Raw genomic sequence first — 21956 nt, forward strand, 5'->3', positions numbered from 1 at the left:
TCATTGGCTTCTATCATTTTTTCACCCGATCAATCCTCTTTGTGAGGTCCTCGAGAATTTTCATAATAGTGGGGTCGGCTGTTGACCCGTTGTTACTCGATCTTTCCAGTACCTGTTTGACTCGAGGATCCGTTTCTGGTGCTACCGTGCTTGTAACATTTTTAAAAATAATGTGAAGGCTAACCTCCCGTTTCTCCCGAGCTGGGGTTTTTAGAGCCTCTTGTGGGTCTCCTTGGCGTACGCTCCTGTTAGTGTGGGAGCTTATATCGACGTGTTGGGTATCACGTGAGACCACATACGCGGTGATCGGCTCTGGTGCGTTCTCAGGGTTTCGTGGTGGTACACCAATACCTGGAACAGCTACACCATTCTCTCCATGGTCTTCAAGACCGTTTTTTTCATGTGTGTTTACTGAGTTAGACATTTTGACCTGAAATCAAAGATCTTGGACAGGAAAAAGTGTGAATGATAATTTGCGTTATGTAGTAAACTAGCAAGAAAACGATCACTATTATTTTTAGCCCCACGGTGGGCGCCAAACTGTTTACCTTGAAAATGGTAATAACAATTAGATTTGATTTTGTGGTTCTAAAATTATGTGATCTACTTTTATGCCAGTTGTTAGGCAATAGATGCTAAGTGAAGGATAGAAAGTAAGATAATAGCTTGTAGACAATGTAATAATCAAACCGAATGGCTGGAAATCGGGGCTTCGACCTTGCGTATATGGGGCCTCGAGGTCGAGTCGGATACCCGGCTGAGGGCAGTCGATGGAGGATTTATAGTTATGATAAATTTGATGACGGCTCTTTATGACCAATAATGAGCAATAAATAAATAACAAGTAATGAGATGTAATAAATATAAGTAAGACAATAAATGTAAGCAATAGAATCAAATAGAGAGTATGTTTGAGTTAGAGAGCAGAGAATGTTCTTGTATTGAATGTAGTGTGTTGTATATTGTTTTTCTCTATAACAAGGATCCCCTTTATATAGGATAGGGAATCCCAATATAGTACATGTGCATTTATTACAAAGAGACATAGCTGGTACAGATATTTACTAGTCTGGTACAGGCTAGTACTATTCTTGCAGATATTGTCAGCTTTGGTAACGTGTCTTGGGAACTTCCCGCTTATCCATGGTAGCCACCGGCTTGTGCTGCCCCGAGGTTGAGCATAGGGGACCCCCGGGGTCGAACTTCGAACTGTACCTCAAGGCTTCTGGAGGCGGGCCGTGGAATGTCATAACGGTCACAAAATCGGGCTCTCCGATTTTAGCCGTATATAGAAAGCCTTGCCCCCTATTTCCTTGATTGCCATTGTTCCAACCACCCTAATTGTTGTTTCCGCCCCAATTGTTGTTGTTGCCACTCCAGTTTCCCTGGTTGTTCTGATTGCCCCAATTCTGATTTTGGTTGTTGTTCCCCCAGTTTCTATTCCCTTGTTGTTGTTGATTCCCCCAATTGCCTTGGGATCTCCATTTTTGTTGTTGGTTAGAAGCATTTCCCCTTTGGCCTTGATAATTGTTCACGTACTGGACTTCTTCATTCTGCTCATCATACCCATCATCTTGGTTGAACCCACCACTATCTTGGTCATATTGTTCCGGACTCCCTTGGCTTTGTTGACCTCTTTGTCTCCTTTTGTTGACCAACATGTTGACACCCTCCATAGCATTTGCTTGACGTGGTGCTTGAACCTACTGTAATTGTGCCTTTGTTAACTGGTTCATTGTTGTTGTTAGCTCCGCTATTGCTTGACCATGGTCGTGGAGCTCTTTATGCAACTGAATGACCGTGGGATCAACCTGTGGAACATTAGCTCGACTTTGCCAAGCTGAGGAAGTGTCCGCCATCTCATCCAATATCTCACAACCCTGATCATACGGTGTGTTCATGAAATTTCCCCCTGCGAGCTGGTTCACTATACACTGATTTGTTGTGTTAATGCCACGGTAGAATGTTTGTTGTATCATTGCCTCGGTCATATCATTGTTTGGACATCCTTTAACCATAGTCCGGTATCTCTCCCATATCTCATGAAGTGGTTCGTTGGGCTCCTGTTTGAACGCCAAGATCTCATCCCTCAAACTCGCCATGTGCCCGGCGAGAAAAACTTTTCTATAAACTTGTCCGCCAACTCATTCCATGTATGGATGGTATGGTTGGGAAGTCTCTCCATTCAGTCCAATGCTTTCCCTCGAAGTGAGAAAGGGAATAATCTCAACCGCAGTGCATCCTCTGACACATTCGTCTGCTTGTTTCTCCAACAGGTATCAACGAAGCCTTTAAGGTGTTTGTACGCATTCTGATAAGGAACTCTTGTGAAGTACCCTCGCTGCTCCAATAAAGTCAACATCACGTTGGTAATTTAAAAATTGCTCGCCCGGTTCCGGGGTGGGACAATTGCACTAGCGTAGCCCTAGTTTGGAAGCACCCGAGGTACAGCTCTTGGAGGTGGCGGGGGAGGGTCTGGAATATTGTCATTGGCCTGTCGGCCTCTCCTTTGTCCTTGAGGTACTAGAGGTACCTCCTCCTCTCCATTATCATCAACCTCCTCCCCCAGTGGAATATCTCCAAGAGGAGCATTGTTTGCCATTTTTGTACCTATATTGATGATTCACCCAAGTTAGTAAACTAGAATGAAACAAAAACAGAACACAAAACTAGATAGATAGATAGATAGCCAAAACCGTTTAGCTCCCCGGCAACGGCGCCAAAAAGTGATCTGGTCCAACCCTACACCACTATAGAGTGGCAAGAGCGGTCGATGCTGCTTTTACACGAGAAGGTCGGGATCGAATCCACAGGGAGCTAGAATAAGTTTGGGATTGGGTTCCTATCTAAACTAGCAATGCGCGATGTAATTGTTTACACTTCCAAACATGCTTTGATATTTTACTATTCAAAATTTTATTCTAATGATGCAGGGAATTTGACTAAGTATGATATTTTTTTGTATGGTTTTCTTGATTGGTAAAGACGCACTAGGGAAGTGACTTACTCCTAGGTGAGTATCTATTGGGATCTAAAACTTAGGGCAATTTGTTATAGCTGGGATCGTGATATAGCCAATGCATGAAACTACTCACTCTATACCTCTCGGTAGTTTGAGTGACTATGCCCTAATTGGCTTTCTCAAGTCCAATTGGGTGTTCAAATTTGTGCAAGCAAAATTAGCTCAAGTCGGGTATTACTATCTCTAGGTTTAACCCTTTAATTGGGGCTATCAATCTCTTGAACGAGATAGAATGCACCACAATTCCTTGTTGGCCTGAATTTCCTAGACTTGGACTCTCTTTCTCAAGAAGAGCCCAAGTCAAAAAGGCACAAATTAGTGTTTGCAACCACCAATTCAATATTAAAAGCACAAAACAGGCCAAATATCATTCACCCATAAACATCTAAGCCCTAAAATAAGAGACTCATTAAATACCCACACTAGGGTTGAGCCACAACACTTGCTAATGGGTTTAGCTACTCATAATTGAAGAAGAAATCATAGATTGTGATGAAGAATAACCCATAAAATGTAATTACAAGTTAAGATTCTAAGGTTAATTGCTAAACAAGCTACAAAATTACTCAAAATAGGTAAAATATGGAGTTCACGTGCTCAGCTACAGATAAGATGACCTAAAAATCTAAAAAAGTAGTATTTATACACAGCCAAATTTTCCGAACAAAAATACCCCTGACGGAGGTACCGCTGACAGCGGAAAATGGATCGCTACAGCGGTGAGGCTACCGCAGCCGCGGTAAATCAACCGCGGACCGCGGTCTTCAGCTTTAGCTCAGACCAGGCTCTCTGAATCTCTTCTCCGCGGACCGCGGTAAAAGGACCACTATCGCAGTAGAGGTACCGCGTCGCATAAAATCACCGCGGACCGCGGTAGCTTTCATTCCCAGAAAATCATCTCTTTGAACCTTGCCACTACGGACCACGATAAAAGGACCGCGGTCGCGGTGGGTCTTCTGCGTCCGCGGTGGATTTTCTGATGTGGCGCTGCTTTGACTTGGTTTTAAACTTGTGCATGTTTCACTCCTTTTTTGAGCTGGTTATGACATCCTTGTCTCTTTTTTACCAAACAAGCACAACAAGTTAGCTTTTGGGAATACTTGTACACATTTTAGTCCAAAACTCAAGAAAAAAGGAGCATAAAATAGACTAGAATCCCTAGTTATCAGCAGGTGCGGTCCCGCTTCTACGGAACTCGACCGCTTCTGCGAGTCCTTTCCCGCACATGCGGGCTTGCACATACGGCCCTCTTCACGCAGGTGCGATTACACCGGATGCCCAGCTGCCTCAGCCCTTCCTCAAATTTTATTTTCGATCTGCTAACCACCAGGAATCTATCCGAGGCTCCCGGGACCCCGTCCAATCGCACCAACCAGTTAAACATAATGCGGACCTGCTCGAGGCCTCAATTCACATCAAACAACGCTAAAATCATGAATCGCACTCCAATTCAAGCTTTACGAACTTTAGAACTTCAAACTTCCTCATTCGATGCTGAAACCTATTGAATCGCGCCCGATTCACCTCAAATTTTGCACACAAGTCACATTTGACATTACGGACCTACTCCAACTTCCGGAATTAGATTTCGACCCCGATATCAAAAAGTCCACTCCCGGTCAAACTTCTCAAAAATTTTCAAATTTCTAACTTTCGCCAAACGATTCCAAAATGACCTATGGACCTCCAAATCCACTTCCGGACGCGCTCGCAATACCGGAATCACCATATGGAGTTATTCTCAGACTCGAATTTCTAAAAGGACATCAATAACATTGAAATGCACTTCAACCCAAATTTATGAAATTCTTCCAAAATGCTAACTTCCATAGTAGGCGCCGAAACGCTCTGGGGTCATCCAAATCCCGATCCGAACATACGCCCAAGTCCGAGATCATCATACGAACCTGCTGGAACCTTCATATCCCGATTCCGAGGCCGTTTACTCTAAAATCCAATCTTAGTCAATTCTTCCAACTTAAAGCTTTCGAAATGAGAATTTTCTTTCCAATTCAACTCCGAACTTCCCGAAATTCAATCCCTACCACGCGTACAAGTCATAATACTTGAAGTAAAGCTGCTCATGGCCTCAAACCGCCGAACGACACGCTAGAGCTCAAAATGACCGATCGGGTCGTTACAATGTCTATATAAATACCGAATTAATTTTTCATATAGAGAATACTAAAACTTTTCTCCAATATTGTAGAAATATCTTGATACAAAAAAAGAAGTTGAAAAATGAAAATTAATCTAAGGAGAGTCTTTTCTTTGGTGTTATTGATGATCTTGGCCAATGGAGGAAATTTTGTTGAAGGTACTCAGATTATTATTACATGTAATCCACTTGCATGCGCAAAAACATGCCAACAAGCCTATGGTTCAAGGCTAATTAAATCTTATGTAAGCCCATACCATTTGGAGATGCAAAAGTTTGTGTATATGAACACAGCCCGCCCATTCTCAAAGGATCACAAAAAAGTTTATTTCCATGATTCATGTAAACCTGTCAATTGAAAGAGAGTTAATATACATAATCACCTTGCTATTTTTCCTGTAGTAGCTAGCAAATTCTTTTATTAAACGAAGGTTAGATATTTCCATCAATGTTTTAATCAGTAGATAGATGCTTTCATAGATCTCCTCATTACTTATTGTTCTTTAAGGTGGGTTTTTCATGTTTATGTGATTGATATGTGTAGATGACAAAAACTAAGACTAAGGACTTATTCTAGTCAATTTTTATCATATGAAGAGTGAACAAACCAGCGACAAGCAAACACAACAACAGAAAGAAATTACTAAACTAAAGAGACTCGTGGCAGATAAATTCTCCTGAAATTTATAAGAAAATACATTAATGGCTAAGAGAACAGGATCACTTGAAGATGATACAGATTTGGAAAAAATTAAAAGAGTCGTATAAAGTACTCGAGAATACCAGAGGTCAATGCTTATTTCCAGATCGAAATGTTAGATAGAAAGATTAGAACAAGAGTTTAATTAAAATCATCCAAAATATTCGATAATGTAAAAGTTTATCAATGGAGATTTTTAAGACTTTCAACTCTTAATCGGATAAATAAGACCGAAAACATTAAAAAATGAAGAAAAAAATCCATTAGACCGTAGCATTCTATAATTATCACAATCAAAATTCTTAAATTATTTGGAAAAATTTCATAGATCCTTGTACTATTAGTTTTTGTCACAACCAAATTCTTAAACTCCTCTTTTCTTGTTATGAAATCACTTTATTATCCAGTAGAAAGCGACCTGAACTTGAGTTTAACCAATGCAACAACCTTCAAAATCATTTGCTCCTAACTAGAGTTTGTGTCATAACATACAATTGTTAGGTAGTAGCATGGAAGGAGAGATAGTAACTTTCTAGGTAGAAGGTCCGAGCATACGTAAACGTCCATTTCATTACAAATTTGTTACATGGGGAGTTTTACAACGGGGGTCTATTTTGGGATTGTAGATTGATTTCATGGCAAAATGCCTCTAGGGATAATGATATCTCCAATGTTGTTGTGCCATGGATCAGCCAAGTGAGTTGCTAAGTTCTCCAATGGTCCTGTTCCAGGGTATGCTGATTGTTGTACACAGAACCCGACGAAAGCCAACAAGGCAAGGCGACCTACTCAACACCAACACCAAATAAAAGAACGTTAACTATCATTTCTTCAATCTCATCGACCATTTATTTATTCGATCATAAAGCCCTTTGAAACTTATCATTTGTTTTTCTCAACCAAAAATTTTAATTCAATAATTTATTTTACGCTCATTAAAATATTATTTTTAAAGAACTTAAGAAGGGTAATGTTCTCACCATTTTTTATTTCCTTGACTTTGAGTTCTTCAAACTTTTTTGGGTCCTTAGAGTAACCCAATGGGTCAAAAGCACCACCAGGGTATTTCTTCTTCTCAGGATCCTTCTCCATACTTCTTTGGTGCTCTACAAAAGCAATGGCTAAGAATTCAATGGCCAAAATAGTGGGAAGAGTACCCCATGGGACGGGTTGACCCAAATATGTAGCTTGCCCTCCGGGAATGGCAGCCCATTCTTGGGCCTTTACCCAGTTGCCCAGGCCCAATGCTTCTGGTACTAGAATTCCAGGCTGCAAAGACAATAACATGTATGTTAGAAATTCACTTAACATTAACGGATTCTTCCCAAACATTTCAAATGTTGAACTTGGAATATTTCTAGTTAGTGATTATATTATTTCACTATAACTCAATCACAATAAAAAAGATTTGCTCTGGAAAAAAATGAGTAATACTAAGCTCAATTCGAGAACTGATTACTATGTTAATGACCTTAGGGAGTTGACTAGATTAATGTCGATTCATCATCAAAGATTAATTTAATAATTCCTTGAAAATCAAATTAATTATCTCTTACTCCCTCCGTTTCAGTTTATGTGAACCTATTTCCTTTTTAGTCCGTTCCAATTATCTCTTATTCCCTCAGATTTCTAATTCTACCCTTAATGAGAAGCTTTTATAACCACACAAATACTCTTGACCCTTTTTGACTTGTTTAGAATCACAAATTCTTAAAGTCTTCATTTTTTCTTAAACTTTGTGCCATGTCCTTTCCCATTTCCCGAACAATTTTATTTTGTGCCTCACACAACTAACGCTAGTTGTGTGAGGCTTCTTTTTTGTGTCACAACTTTGTGGTCCCAGAATTTTGTGGACCCAAATGTGTAAGATATAGGTCCACAAATGTGTGAGATAAAAAGGGCATCACACAACTAATGTCAACTAATGTCAATTATGTGAGGCACACAATAAAATCACACAATAAAATCACTCCCATTTCTTTAATAAGAAGAGTCTCTATGGCTTGGCTAAGATTATTTGTACTAATTATATTCTTAAAAGTCTCATATTTTGAAACAAAATTTGTACTTAAATAAAAAAGTAAATAGGAGCTTAGCTTACCACAGCAAGCATAGCCCATCTGCAGTGAATGAGTTCAGACTCCTTGTATCTCTCCAAGTTCGCTGGTACTTCTCCTAGACCAAGTGGATCGAATCCAAAATCTCTGTATTCACAATCACCCATCCATTATACAATTAATTCAGCCAAAAATAGTTACAGCCCCTAGCCGAATATATATACAAAAAAATATACACTAATTATGTATAAAATGTGTATACAGTATACGAAAATGGATAGGAGGGAGTAAATTATTACCCGGGGGCAGAACCGTCAAGGTAAGGAGGGCGGGGCTGGCCCGGCATCCACTCGGCAGACATGCTGAACCGGGAGTTGCCATTGGCTGCTCCTACACACACCGGCACTGCAGCGGCAAATTTAGACTTGGAAGAAGAGAGGACAGAGGGGGAAACTGCTGCAATTCCGCAGCTCATCAATGCATTGGAAGCCATTGAATTAAGCTACTATTTGACTTAAAGAATGTTAAAAGAAGAAAAGAAAAATGAGAATATGGGGGAATAGAGGAGCAGGGTGATGGCTAGTATAAGGGAAGAAGAGGAGATATAGGGGAATCTGAATGTTAAATGTTATTGGCTAAGGACTCTAGCTTCTGTTATGCGATTGGGCCATGTGGAAGATGGAAATGGGATTTATTGAGATACTTGATGTTGCTTCCGTGGTGGAGGTTCACACATTTGGCTTAAGAGTATTGTCTACATGGATAATCTACTGAATTATATCTCTGTGTATAGAGTTTTAACTTTTATGTGATGACGGTTAAAAAATATTTGCATAATTAAATCAGTTAAAAAGTAATTACATGCAAATCTAGAGTATAACATTAATTGGGTAAACTAGAATAAATAGTAAACGGATAGCATGCTATAACAGGTTATATTACATTGAATATATAAGAAATTCTCACACTGCCATTGTACGTTGTGTGTGCATGTACTGATGTACATAAGTATGTATGTTGTACCTTTAGGTACAAGTGGACTTCCTTGCATACATATGGTATTACTAGGTTTATTTCAATATAATATTGGCAAACCTTCCATAATAGAATGGACATATGAAACAGTCACTTGTCCCATGTGAAAGATTGCAGGTTTCTGAACTCAAATTATTTGGGCTAAACTGTCTAAACAAAAATTATCTCGGTAGGGGTGTATATAGGTCGGGGTAGTTCGGATTTTTTAGTCCCAGATCAAGTTCCAGATTTTAATAAGTGCTCATGGCCACTGGGGCAATTGCAAGTGCAATCATGGATCAATCATCAGTAATCAGGCAAACATATTTAAACTATCAAGGAAATATTAGCAGTCAACAAGAGCAAAAACGGTAGATATCATTGATAGAGGATATGTTGCTTCCACAACCAGAAAGCAAAAATATTCAAAACATGAGCAAAAAGAAAGAAAAATTCCTAATCTAGGTCACTGAAGGTACTAGACAGGTTCAGGAGACAAAGGCTAGAATTCCTATGGCTTGGGGGAGCTAGAGGGTTGGTTTTGGGCTTGGAGAAGATTCAGCATATTGTGAAGAATCCCATCATTCTTCTCCTTTTCCTTGGTAAGCTCAGTTCTGAGAGCATCCCTCTCAGATTCAACCTCTTCCAAACGAGCCTTTAGCCTAGCTATCTCAGCATCCTTGGCCTCACTTTCCTGAACAAGAGCCCTGACTTTACTGTTGATAGGTGTCTTCTTGGATGAACCAGGTTCATTTGGAATGGCATTGACTAAATAGTCACAATCAAGCAGAGTATTAATGCCAAAGTAATCCTTGCTTCTGGCCATTTCCCACTTCTTCAGAGGCACATTTCACCTATCCAGAATCGTAGTCAGAATAAATCCATAGGGGGTGGCATGAGCCTTGGAGCCATTGATAACCCTGTCCAGTAGCTTGATGATGAATGCAAGCCAGTTAATTTGCCTTCCACTTTCAAGGCACTCCATTAGAACTAAGTCCATATAGTTAGCAATATGCCTTCTCTCCTGCCTGGGTAGTAGGCACTTGTTGACAAACTCAAAAATGACTTTGTGTTGTGGCTTCATCTCACTCTTGTGCACAAACTTGGCATCATTCACTTCTTCAACATTACAGAATCTCCTAGCGATTGCAAGGGCAGAAGGAAGGGAGTCCAGACTTGGCTATCTTTGCCTAGTGTAGTCATCATATCCCTCAGCAGGTATGTCAAGAATCTCTCCCAGCGTCTCTGCATCAAAGGTCACTTGAACTCCTTTGACTTTGCTTGTAACTCTGTCATCTTTGACCTCAGCATTTGCCATGAATTCAATGATTTCATTTCTGGCCAATCTCTCATCCATCTGAAGGACCATGTCTTTCCAACCCTGAGCAGCTAGGGTGTTAACCAAACGAATCATTCCTGGTTCCACCAAATCTTTCAGCAATCGTCCCTTCAAAAATTTTCTTTTGCCAAACATGGCCAACTTGTCTTGTTCACCTTCAGACTCACTCTCTTCTTCACCACTCCAGTCCTCATCTTCAAAGATTGTAACTTGTTTGTTTTTCATTGCAGACCTTGTCCTCTTGGCCAATGCAGGTTCAGCAGCCTTAGACACAGATGAAGACTTCTTGGAAGAAGTCTTGGTCTTTTTGGGTTTGGGGGTCTGAACCTCCATTGTTGTAACTTTCTCCTGATGGACCTGTTCCATCTCCTCAACGTATACAGCTTCAGAGGATTCTGCAACCTTAGCCTTTCCTTTGTCCATCCTCTTTTTCTTGCTGTCTGCAAAAGCTTTTTGAAATTCACTCTCAACCTATTTCACTCTACTCCTTGTGGCTCTTCCCTTTGGCAAAGGAATTTCAGCAGTTTTTGGGGAGGAGGCCTTTCGTTTCTTGGAAGGTTTTGCAGTGCTGGGGGCTTTTGGTGTTGGAGTTCTCCTCTTCTTTGGATCATAACTTGCACCTACCCTTTTTTAGAAGGTCTGCTAGGGTCTCTTCAATTGATGAACCAGGTTCATCTCCCTGTGAACTTAGATTAACTAACCCCTCAGCAGCCTCCCCTGAACCACTTCCCCCTGACTTCTTGCCACTTTCTTCCACAGTTTCCTGTGTAACCCCACAAATAGCTAGTACAGGCAATTCAGAAGTGGGTTAGGAATCAGCCACTCCTTTCCCTTTTCCCCTCACATCACCATATCACCCTCTCTCTCTTTTCCTTTTGCAATTTTCTTTTTACCTCCACTCCTTCCCAATTCAGGCATTTCCACATCCCTGATAGGCCCAACCAAAACAAACCTATTTTCTAAATTTTCAGCCAAGGAAGAGCTTACCTCAGAAGGGAATTTTTTAGCCTTCTCAGAGTCAGAAGACCCAGTTTCTTCCCCCTCACTTGCAGATTTGAACGAATCAGAATTAGAGTCAGAATCTTGGGCTTGACTCGCCTTTAATTTCTCGTTCAATTTCTTTGACAGAGCACCAGATGCCACCGTTTTGCGAGCAAGCATTTTCACTCGCCTTCTCCGGGTTGAGGGGTCGTGCTAGGTGGAGGAGGGGTGGATGAATCAGAGGGAGTAGGTTGTGGAGGAGTTACGGGGTTATCTTGTGGGTTCGTCATTATAGCTGATTGCTTGAGAGAGTTGGTGAGTTAAACTTTTGAAGAAGAAAGCAATTTACAGTGAAGAAGGTTTTTGACGGTTTTGAATTATGAGGGTGGCAGGAATTAATAATGAGTATTTAAAGGGAAAGACTCATTTGATGGATAACGGTAGCTTTAGCAGTCAACTAGAGGTCTAATCAACCTGAAATTGCAGGTTGAACGAACGGTTAGGCTTCCCTAGATTTTAGGCATTTTTTGTGGTTAGAATTCTAATGAGGACGGAACTGGTTCAAAAAAACAACTGGATAGAATTTTTTGATGTGTTGAACATTGTTAGGATTCTGCTCGTGATTTAAATATTTATATTTCTAATTGTGCAGAATATAGAAAACATACCTTGTCACACAGATGAACCAATACTGATGAACCAGGTTCTTCATTTAGAATTCCCTTGATCATGCCTCAATTTACCAAAATAGAGAAAAAAATTTGTTAGAGATCAGTGAGTCATATCAACACATGTCACTGGAGTATACTATTTACAGTATGAAGATGAATAAAAATTAATCTAGATATTTACAAAAGTTCTAGATTTCTTAGCCAAGAAAATTTTTTTTTTCACTGTGCATTCTGAATTGGTCCCATTAGGTGATCTTAATCATCCCTAATTCTAACATGTTCCTCTCAAAGCTTTCTCTACTTAGTGCTTTAGTAAAGATGTCAGCAATTTGTTTTCAGTAGCACAAAATTCTATAGTAATCAATCCTTTCTTATAGTTGTCCCTTAAGAAATGATGTCTAACATCTATGTGCTTAGTCCTCTTATGATGAACTGGGTTCTTTGTCATACTTATAGTACTAGTGTTATCACAGAAAATAGGGATGCAACCAATCTCAATGCCAAAATCCATTAGCTGCTGCTTGATCCACAGTAGTTGGGCACAACAAGAGGCAGCAGCAACATACTCAGCCTCAGCAGTGGATAAGGCCACTGAATTCTGCTTTTTAGTGGCCCATGATACCAGACATGAGCCAAGAAAATGAGTCATACCTGAGGTGCTTTTCCTATCCACAAGGAAACCTGCATAGTCAGCATCAGCATATCCTACTCGATTAAAGTTACTACCTTCAAGGTACCAAAGACAAAGATTAGTAGTGCCTTTCAAATATCTCAGTATCCTCTTGACAGCAGTCAAGTGGGATTCCTTAGGATTGGCTTGAAAACGATCACAAAGCCCTACACTGAAAACTATGTCAGGTCTGCTAGCAGTAAGATACAAAAGTGAGTCAATCATACCCTTATACAACTTTTGATCAACAGATGAACCAGGTTCATCTATGTCTAATTTAGTGGCAGTTGCAATGGGTGTATCTATTTCTTTTGATTCATCCATTTTAAACTTCGTAATTAACTCCTTTGCATATTTCTGCTGATGGATCATGGTTCCATTAGGGTTTTGTTTGATCTGTAAACCTAAGAAAAAATTAAACTCACCCATCATACTCATTTCAAATTCACTCCCCATTAATTTTGCAAAATCCTTACTCAGTTTTTCAGTGGTTGCCCCAAAAATTATGTCATCAACATAAATTTGTACTACTAGTAGATCCTCACCTTTTTCCCTCAAGAATAGAGTACTGTCAATCTTACCTCTTTTGTAGCCATGTTCAAGCAGGAATTTGGATAGACGTTCATACCATGCTCTAGGAGCCTACTTGAGTCCATATAAGGCTTTGTCCAATTTGTATACATGATCTGGACACTCCTTACTTTCAAACCCTAGAGGTTGTTTGACAAAGACTTCTTCCTTTAGGTAGCCATTGAGGAAGGCACTCTTCACATCCATTTGGTGAAGGGTAAATTCCATGTGTGCTGCAAAGGCTATGAGGAGTCTTATTGCCTCCAGTCTTGCTACTGGAGCAAAGGTCTCATCATAATTTATGCCCTCCTCTTGGCTATAGCCTTGGACCACTAACCTTGCCTTGTTCCTTGTAACTGTTCCATCTTCATCAAGTTTGTTTCTGAAGACCCATTTAGTGCCAATCACTAACCTGTCCTTGGGTCTTGCTACCAGATGCCACACTTGACTTCTTTCAAACTGATTGAGTTCATCTTATATTGCATTCATCCAATCTGTATCCTGCAAAGCTTCAGCAATATTTTTAGGTTTAATAAGAGATAAGAATGCATCAAAAGCACACATATTCTTTAATTGAGATCTGGTTTTGACTCCAGAAGTTGGATCAGTAAGGATGTTCTCAATGGGATGAGAACTTTGATACTTGTAAGGTTTCACAACCAACTGATTTCCGTTTGGAGTTTCTCCCATGTTTTGTTGCTGAGGAACAGGCTCATGAACAGGTTCCATTTGGGAATTAGATTCATTTCTTCTTTGTTCAGTTCCCCCTGTCAGGTTGCCCTGAATGGAAGAACCTGTTCCATCACCTGTTCCTTCTTTTGATGCCTCTTTAGCTTGAGCTGTGACTTTACTCAAGTCTCTTACCAGCCCAATGGCTTCATCTTCATGTTCCTGTCTCTCAGAAAGAATGTTAGTTTCATCAAAAACTACATGTACACTTTCTTCTATACACAAAGTTCTTTTGTTATACACTTTATAGGATTTTTCTATGTGAAGAATATCCCAAGAATACTCCGTCATCACTTCTGGGATCAAACTTACCTAGGGAGTCCTTTCCATTGTTGTGCACAAAGCACTTGCATCCAAATGCCCTAAGATGGGATATATTTGGTTTTCTCCCTTTAAGTAACTCATAGGGAGTCTTCTCTACAAGAGGTCTGGTCATGCACCTATTTATGATGTAACATGCAGTATTTACAGCCTCTGCCCAGAAGCTATGAGGCAGTTTACTAGAAAGAAGTATAGTTCTAGCCATATATTCAAGAGTCCTATTCTTTCTTTCAACTACTCCATTTTGTTGAGGAGTCCTAGGTGTAGAGAAATTATGATCTATACCATGCTCATCACAAAATTCAGCAAACTTAGCATTTTCAAATTCAGTTCCATGATCAGATCTAATTGATGCAAGTTGATTTCCTAGTTGTTTTTGAGTTTTTCTAATAAAGGCAGTGAACATATCAAATGCTTCATCCTTAGATGTTAAGAACAATACCCAAGTAAACCTAGAGTAATCATCAACAATTACCATCACATATTTCTTACCACCTCTGCTCAATGTTCTCATTGGACCACAAAGATCCATATGGACCAGTTCCATCGTCTTGGTCGTGCTTACCATATTCTTGCTTTTTGTCATGACCCAAACCGATGGGACGCGACGGGTACCCGGTACCTTACTCAACCGAGTACCAACGTAACATATCTTTCTTATACGTCATCATATACACGTGACATACGGGCCTAATAGGCCAACATAATCATTTATAAACTCAAAACATAGGCCGATAAGGCCGTACAATCTTTTACGTACACGACATATGTCTACAAGCCTCTAAGAGTACATAAATGTCATAAAGGTCGGGACAAAGTCCCACCATACCAAACAATACACGTCTAAATCATACTAACCAAACAAGCAACTCTGAAGCAAATGGAGCGCACCAACATCTTCCTCTGAGCTGATAGCCTACTTGGAGGGCTCTCGACCTATCTATCGGGACCTGCGGGCATGAAACGCAGCATCCCCAGGCAAAAGGGACGTCAGTACAAAAAATGTACCGAGTATGTAAGACACATAAATAAGTACATAACAGACATGGAAGAAATATAGAGTACATGACTCAACCTGTAAGTCTGAATAACCTTGTAAATCATGAAATAATTATAGTATCATGCATATGCGTATGAATGTCATGTCGTGCATAGGTACATGTTTCATAACATCATCAGCCTCTGAGGGCATCACATCATATCATCTTGGCCACTGTGGGCAAAATCATCAACGTATACCAGCTGATCAGGTGGTGGTGCGTATATAACGTCATAACCTTTTCCATATCCCATATACATATATATACATACATATATTCGTGTATATAACGCCATCTGGTCACGTGTCAATGTACATGAATGCAATGCATGAAAAGTACGTTAATAAAATCTTTGGGAATGTCATAACACCATTTTTCCTTTGAGTAATATCATAAAGTAAACTCTTTTCAACTTTCGTATTTTTCTGAGACCCATGAACAGATGATAAAATATTATGACACATGAAAATTCAAGAACATAGATATCTCTAATACTTCTATGAATAGAGTCATTCATGGAATTTGTGCATTTGCACATTTCGTTCGTATCGTGTGGATCATGCCAAAAGAAAGAAGGGATAGCCTTAACATACCTGGAGGAGGGAAAACTCTGTATCATATTTTTGGAGAAGATTGCACCGTACTCCTTTAGAACCGCAAAATTTTACGTTGCTAAGTTCTAATAACTTTCGTTGGAATCGCTTTGTTGCAAGACGTTTCTGTTGAAAACATGAAGAATGGCGTTCTGCTTTGTAATTGTCAATTCACGGCTATTGTTCTGATTGTATGAACTTGGTATGAATTTTGTTGTAAATTCAAGAATTGCCGTCAGAAATGTAATGAAAAGTCTCAGATTAACTTCATGAATTCCCTCCCTTTGTTCCTTGTTGTTCCTTTCATTATATTTTCTTGTTATAAAATGAATTGAATAGTCTTGAAAGACAAGATAAAGATGGCTAAGATAATCACTTCTTACGTGTAAAATTCCTTAAGATTTGTTGTCCATGTGCCCACTAGTTGGCTTGTCTAAAGACAAGTCACTTAAGTGTTCCTTCATCTGCTGCCACGTGGGGTGGGGATTAATCTTATCCAAATATATCTTCAATTAATTAGGTAATATCCCGTTACCCGGTAATTAATCAATTACCCGCAAAATTGAGAATTATTCCCACTTACTTAAAATATTACTCACTTTTCACGTACCTTATACACCTTACTATTATGGTCATGTGGTACCTCGTATGAACTAGTCCATAAATATCAGGTATTTTAGCTCGGGCTGTATTTTACCCCAAAATGCCAAACTTGGACAAAATTCATTTTCTTCGACTTGCTCCCCCTTTCACCTTCATGAATTTACTAATCGCTTGTGAAATAGCATAATCCTTATAATCTCCAAATAATCTTTTACTTGGACTGATGTCAATTACCTTACGACAAATTTAACGTACAATACTTCAGGGTGCAACATCGTCGTAACTTAATACTGCAAAGCGTAACATCACCATAGTGTAATACTGCTGGGTGCAATATTGTTGTAATATATTACTGCAGAGCATAACATCGACATAATACTGAGGGGCGTAACACTTTTAAAAGAGGATCTTACCTACTTCTCCCTTGCACAAGCCTCACAAACTTTATCTTCCTTGAACTTGATGTTAGGCAATCCTATCACCAGGTCCTTGGAGACTAATTTGTTGAGTTGATTTAAACTTGCATGACCAAGTATTTTGTGCCACAAGAGGGGATCATTGTCCAACACACTCTCATTTTCTGAAAGAGTGGACAAATTTACAATGTAAATATTGTTAACTCTTTTTCCCTGCAAAACAATCTTGTCAGTGGTAAGATTAAACACAAAACATTTAGTTGAGGTGAATGCTACCAAGTTACCTGTGTCACATAGTTGTGATGCACTGATTAGGCTATATTTCAAGCCATCTATCAAGTAGACATTCTCAATGGAATGTGAGTCTGTCTTACCTACCTTTCCAACCCCAATAATCTCACCTTTCTTCCCATTTCCAAAGGAGACATTACCTCCTTTTAAGTCCTCAAGTGAAAGGAATTGGTTCTTGCTTCCAGTCATATGTTTTGAGCAGCCACTATCCATGTACCATATTTGGCTACTTCCCTTCACTTGGGCCTGCAAAAATAAATCAGGGGTTAGTCTTAGGAACCCAAACTAGTTTAGGTCCCTTTCTATAGGCAAAGGGGTAAATTAAATTCCTTTTGGCCCACCTAGGCAGCCTACTTTTCCCTTGGACAAAGGTTTTGTTCTTTTGACTGGCATTTTCTTTTACATCACATTCATTTTTGTAATGACCAGTCTTGCCACACTTAGGTGTTTGTGTCCCATAGCCAAGTCCTCTCTTGTTGCTACTGTGGTGTTCTTGTAGCCAGGATAGTGCATTAGAAGCCTTATTCCATTTGCAAGTTCTGTCTAGTTCATGCTTTACCTTCCCTAGGTCTTCTTTTAAGACTCTTATCTGCTCATCCTTTTTGTACAACTCATCCTTCATCTTTCCTAGATTTTCTTCTAAGGTGAGATGTGTGTGATCAGTTTTCTTCTTACCTGTTTCTAATTTCAGTTTTAAATTTTTAGACCTAAGTTCTAAGACGCTGGTGTCAAGTTCAAGAACCTGTTTCTTCAACTCAGCATTTTTACTATCACTCTCATTAGCCCTAGATTCTAGGTTTTTGCACTTGGCTTTTAAGATCACACACTCCCTAGACAGTTTTTCCTTCTCATTGTTAATTATCTCAGATTCATCGATGAAGTCTAGCAATAGTTCGGATAACCTTTCTTTAGACAGAAGTTTAATCTTGTCTTTGAGATGAGTCACATTTACCTCTTGTTCATCATCTGATTCTCCGATGGCCATAAGTGCTTGTTCATCTCCAGCTTCATCTTCTGAATCTTTATCTGATGTCTCTCCCCAAGCAGCAACCATAGCCTTTGTTGATCCTTTGTTCCTTTTGGGTTGAACCTGTTCCTTCGTTCAGCCCTTTCCTTCGTCCATTCAATTTCCCACTGGGGACAGTTCTTGATCATGTGATCAGTCTTGCCATATTTGTAGCAACCCTCATGGGTTTGTTTCTCAGGAGCTCTTGGTTTGTTGAAGGTTGTACCTCTTGAAGAACCCTTTCCTCTCATCAGGTACTTTTTGAAATCCCTTGTGATCATGGCCACTTCATCATCCTCTAGATCTTCACCTTCAGCTATTCTGAGAGCCAGACTCCTTTCCTTCTTAGGTGCATCCATTTTCATGGTTTGCCTTCTCAGTTCATAGGCAGTGAGATTTCCAATCAATTCATCCACCTTGAGAGTAGCAATGTTCTTTGATTCCTGAATAGCAGTGATTTTGCTTTCCCAAGTTACTGGTAAGACCATTGTCAAGATTTTCTCAACCTTGTCTTCTTCAAGGATAATTCTCCCAAGAGATTTAAGTTCATTTGTTAGTGTTGTGAACCTTGTGTACATCTCCTGGATGGTTTCTCCTTCCTTCATGGTAAAAATTCTCATATTGAGAATATAGCAGTGTTCCTCTTGATCTCTTTACTTGAGGAGTTCCTTCATGGGACACTTGTAAAGTGTCCCATATCTCCTTAGTAGTGGTGCAGCTTTGAATCCTGATGTACTCGTCTGGTCCTAGTCCACACACAAGCCATTTCTTGGCCTTGGCATTCTTTTCCCATTTCTTCAAATCTTCAGCAGTGCAGTCAGCTCTTGTCTTTGGCACGTCCACTCCTTCAGCATTCTTCATTGTAGTAGCCAGGGGACCATCAGTGACTATGTCCCAGAGTTCATCGTCTTCTCCTATGATGTGATCTCTCATTCTCTTCTTCCACCAAGAATAGTACTGACCATTAAAGAGTGGGGGCCTAGCAGTGGATTGCCCTTCCCAGTTTCCAGGTGGTGCACTCATCTTGATCTTTTCCTAAGGTGTTAGCCTCTTCAAGGATAACCCGCTCTTATACCAATTGATGTTTTATACTTCAGTACCACACAAGAGTGGGGGATGATTTGTGTGGTACCCAATTTTTGCTTAACTGAACTATAGAAGGACATGGTTCTTCTATGTGTTCCAACTACTACTGTTTGCGGAATAAGAAGTAAAGAAAATAAAGAACACAGAGATTTTTACGTGGAAAAAAACTGGCTCAAAAGGTGAAAAAACCACGACCTACCACTCAGTAGGATTTTCCCAAACTTCCACTAAAATCACTGAGCCAAAACAACATTTACAAAACTCTTTGTAAACATAAGGATTAACTCTAATCCCGTTGTGGCACACAGCCTCAACTGTTGCAACAACTTCAAGTTAACTCTAACTTGAACACTCAAGGTACCTAATACAATTGCTTCTATAAAATCTGAAAGGTACAATGTAAAATCAGCTACTACAATTGAACTAGAATAAAAGATAGACACTCGGAACTAGTTCTTCTATCTTGTTCAAGTAGCTTCAGGATTGCACGCTTGAATCACACATAAATTGCTTGCAAAATTGCCTTGCTATTTTGCTCTCAATTTACGTTTAACTTCTGCTTATGTGCGTTACCTGTAAAAGAGAAAAACACTAATATTTATTGGGTTAGTAATTAGAGGTTAACTGGGATATAGATGCTACTCTTCTATCGTAGAAGAGTTATAGTTGATCTCATACTCTAACACTATCCTCTTCTTAAACTGTGTGCTATTCGTGTAAGGAGTCTTTCTCTCCTTATCCAATATGCAACATTTTCGATCAGATCAGGAGATATTACTTCTGATAAGTTAGATTTATCTCCTTCACGTGCATCTCACATGTTTGGGTTGATCACAACTGTGCTTCACAAGATGGACCTGGTCCATGTCTGAGTTCTTTTGTCAGTCTTCAAAACTTATCACATTAACTTGGCGCCAACAACAATAATTGAGATAAGTCATAGCTATACTAAAAATATTCAATAACAAAGATAAATAAAATTGCATAAAGCAAATATTACTAATTTATAAACCATGATGAAAATTAATATAATCTAAATATACTATATAGGTCATGCTAAAATAAATATAGCTAATAAGTAGTATTATTACATAACTAAGCACTAAAGAAAAAGATAAATTAAGTTATGCATTTTCATTATAAAACCAATGTAAAACTAAAAAAATAGATATCCAACACTACCATCATTCCTAGTATTGAATTAAATTTCTTGTGTTAGCATTAGTATCGATGTAAACTTTTGTTTGAGTTACTACATTTATGGGCTACAAAATTTATTTACCATTCAAGAATATTAAGTCCAAACTTAAAATAATACATTAAAAGATGTGAAAAAGTTTAGGAAATATTTATAAATTACATTACAATAATATTTATATGTATAAAATATTTTTAAAAATTATATAAATGTACTATCGGGTTCGTTTGGTTTCGGTTTGATTTTTTTTAGTTAAAACCAAACCAAACCAATTATGGTCGGGTTTTTTTTCCTAATACCAAAAAAACAATCAGTTTTGTTTTTTTTTTTTTCCGGTTTGGTATGATTTTATCGGTTTTTCTTTGCACCCTTGCATCCGGGTAAAGCAATCAATGTCAAAGTTTCTAACTAAATCGTCGTCCGACACATTTCTTAAGTATTACATTTACAAGGCATTTTATTAAGTTTTTTTTTGTTCCCTGCCCCTTTGATCCCCTTTGTTGGAGGTATTGCTCCTTTGGTGACTCGAACCCACAACCATAGGGTTGTAGGTGGGAGTGCTTTATTAAGTTAACTGAAGTTTTAGAAAGAATAATTTTGAAACACATATTTTTTCAAATTTTTTTCGAATAAATTTTCTCAATGAAAAAAGAGATTTAGGATGGTTTTCATCGCAAAACTCTCATCCACTCAACAAAACAGCTCAAAAATGTTAAAGAAAAAACTGCAATTATTCAAACACGTATGAATCTACAGATCTCGTCGCATAAAATCATCTTCGAAACTTCTTACAAAATCTGTCCAAATAATAACCGGTAATGCAAGTTAAACCATGTGTATTACCATATCATTGACACGATAAAGTAAATTATATTAATAAATAATTGCAAAGTAGTAATCTGAAAATCAGTACCTTCACCATTTACTGTACAGAAGTTTTGAACAAAAGCTTTTTTATTTAAATTTTTTTTTGGTGAGGGGTAGACATATATAGAGGAAGGAAAAGAAAAGTGTTAGTATTGAATCCTGAATTAACTAGAAATTATAACTAGCAGGATACAACCCCAGTCTCTAATCAAACGTTTCATTTCTTCCACTTTGTTTTAATATATAAATGTCTAACTTTTATACAGATTCGGAGTGATCAATCATAAAGCATGTAACCTATCATACTACGCTAAATGGAGGAAATGGTTTTCTCAATGAGAACTTGTGTGAAATTTAATCAGATCTCACTTAAAGAAGAAAGAAAGAAAGAAAGAAGGAAGGTCCCAGCGACATTACAGAATCTATCATGTCGCGCTCACAATACTTAACATAAGTATAACTTAGCGATGGATGGAGTCTCACTGCTCCATTTCCGTGCTATCACCATTTTTTAGGTTTAACCATCCGATGGCCAAAACTCACTGTCCTGACCAATTCAGATTCGTGCCAGGTAAGCCAACTAAGGGGGGCAAGGACTCTCTTCCAAGAAGTTCTCCATTCTCT

At 38.9% G+C, this 21956-nt stretch overlaps 1 protein-coding gene across 1 annotated transcript; it reads right to left on the bottom strand.

Moving 5' to 3' along the window:
• Positions 1–6405: 6405 nt before the first annotated feature.
• LOC109205532 (chlorophyll a-b binding protein 6A, chloroplastic-like) lies at positions 6406–8529 on the bottom strand. Its single transcript, XM_019368242.1, has 4 exons — positions 8237–8529; positions 7982–8084; positions 6861–7149; positions 6406–6665 (listed from the first exon to the last, which is right to left on the bottom strand). Exons 1-4 carry the CDS (start codon positions 8428–8430, stop codon positions 6514–6516), a joined length of 738 nt encoding a protein of 245 aa, XP_019223787.1. The 5' UTR covers positions 8431–8529; the 3' UTR covers positions 6406–6513.
• Between the last annotated feature and the right edge of the window lie 13427 nt (positions 8530–21956).

Source organism: Nicotiana attenuata, unplaced genomic scaffold, assembly GCF_001879085.1.
Source record: "Nicotiana attenuata strain UT unplaced genomic scaffold, NIATTr2, whole genome shotgun sequence".
NCBI lineage: Eukaryota > Viridiplantae > Streptophyta > Magnoliopsida > Solanales > Solanaceae > Nicotiana > Nicotiana attenuata.

Excerpts from the sequence above, each read along its gene's own strand:
- LOC109205532 (XM_019368242.1), bottom strand. The coding sequence starts at position 8,430 with ATGGCTTCCAATGCATTGATGAGCTGCGGAATTGCAGCAGTTTCCCCC. Across the intron at positions 8,085-8,236 it reads CTTGACGGTTCTGCCCCCGG|AGATTTTGGATTCGATCCAC; the intron begins GTAATAATTTAC and ends TTGTGAATACAG. Across the intron at positions 7,150-7,981 it reads GATGGGCTATGCTTGCTGTG|CCTGGAATTCTAGTACCAGA; the intron begins GTAAGCTAAGCT and ends TTGTCTTTGCAG.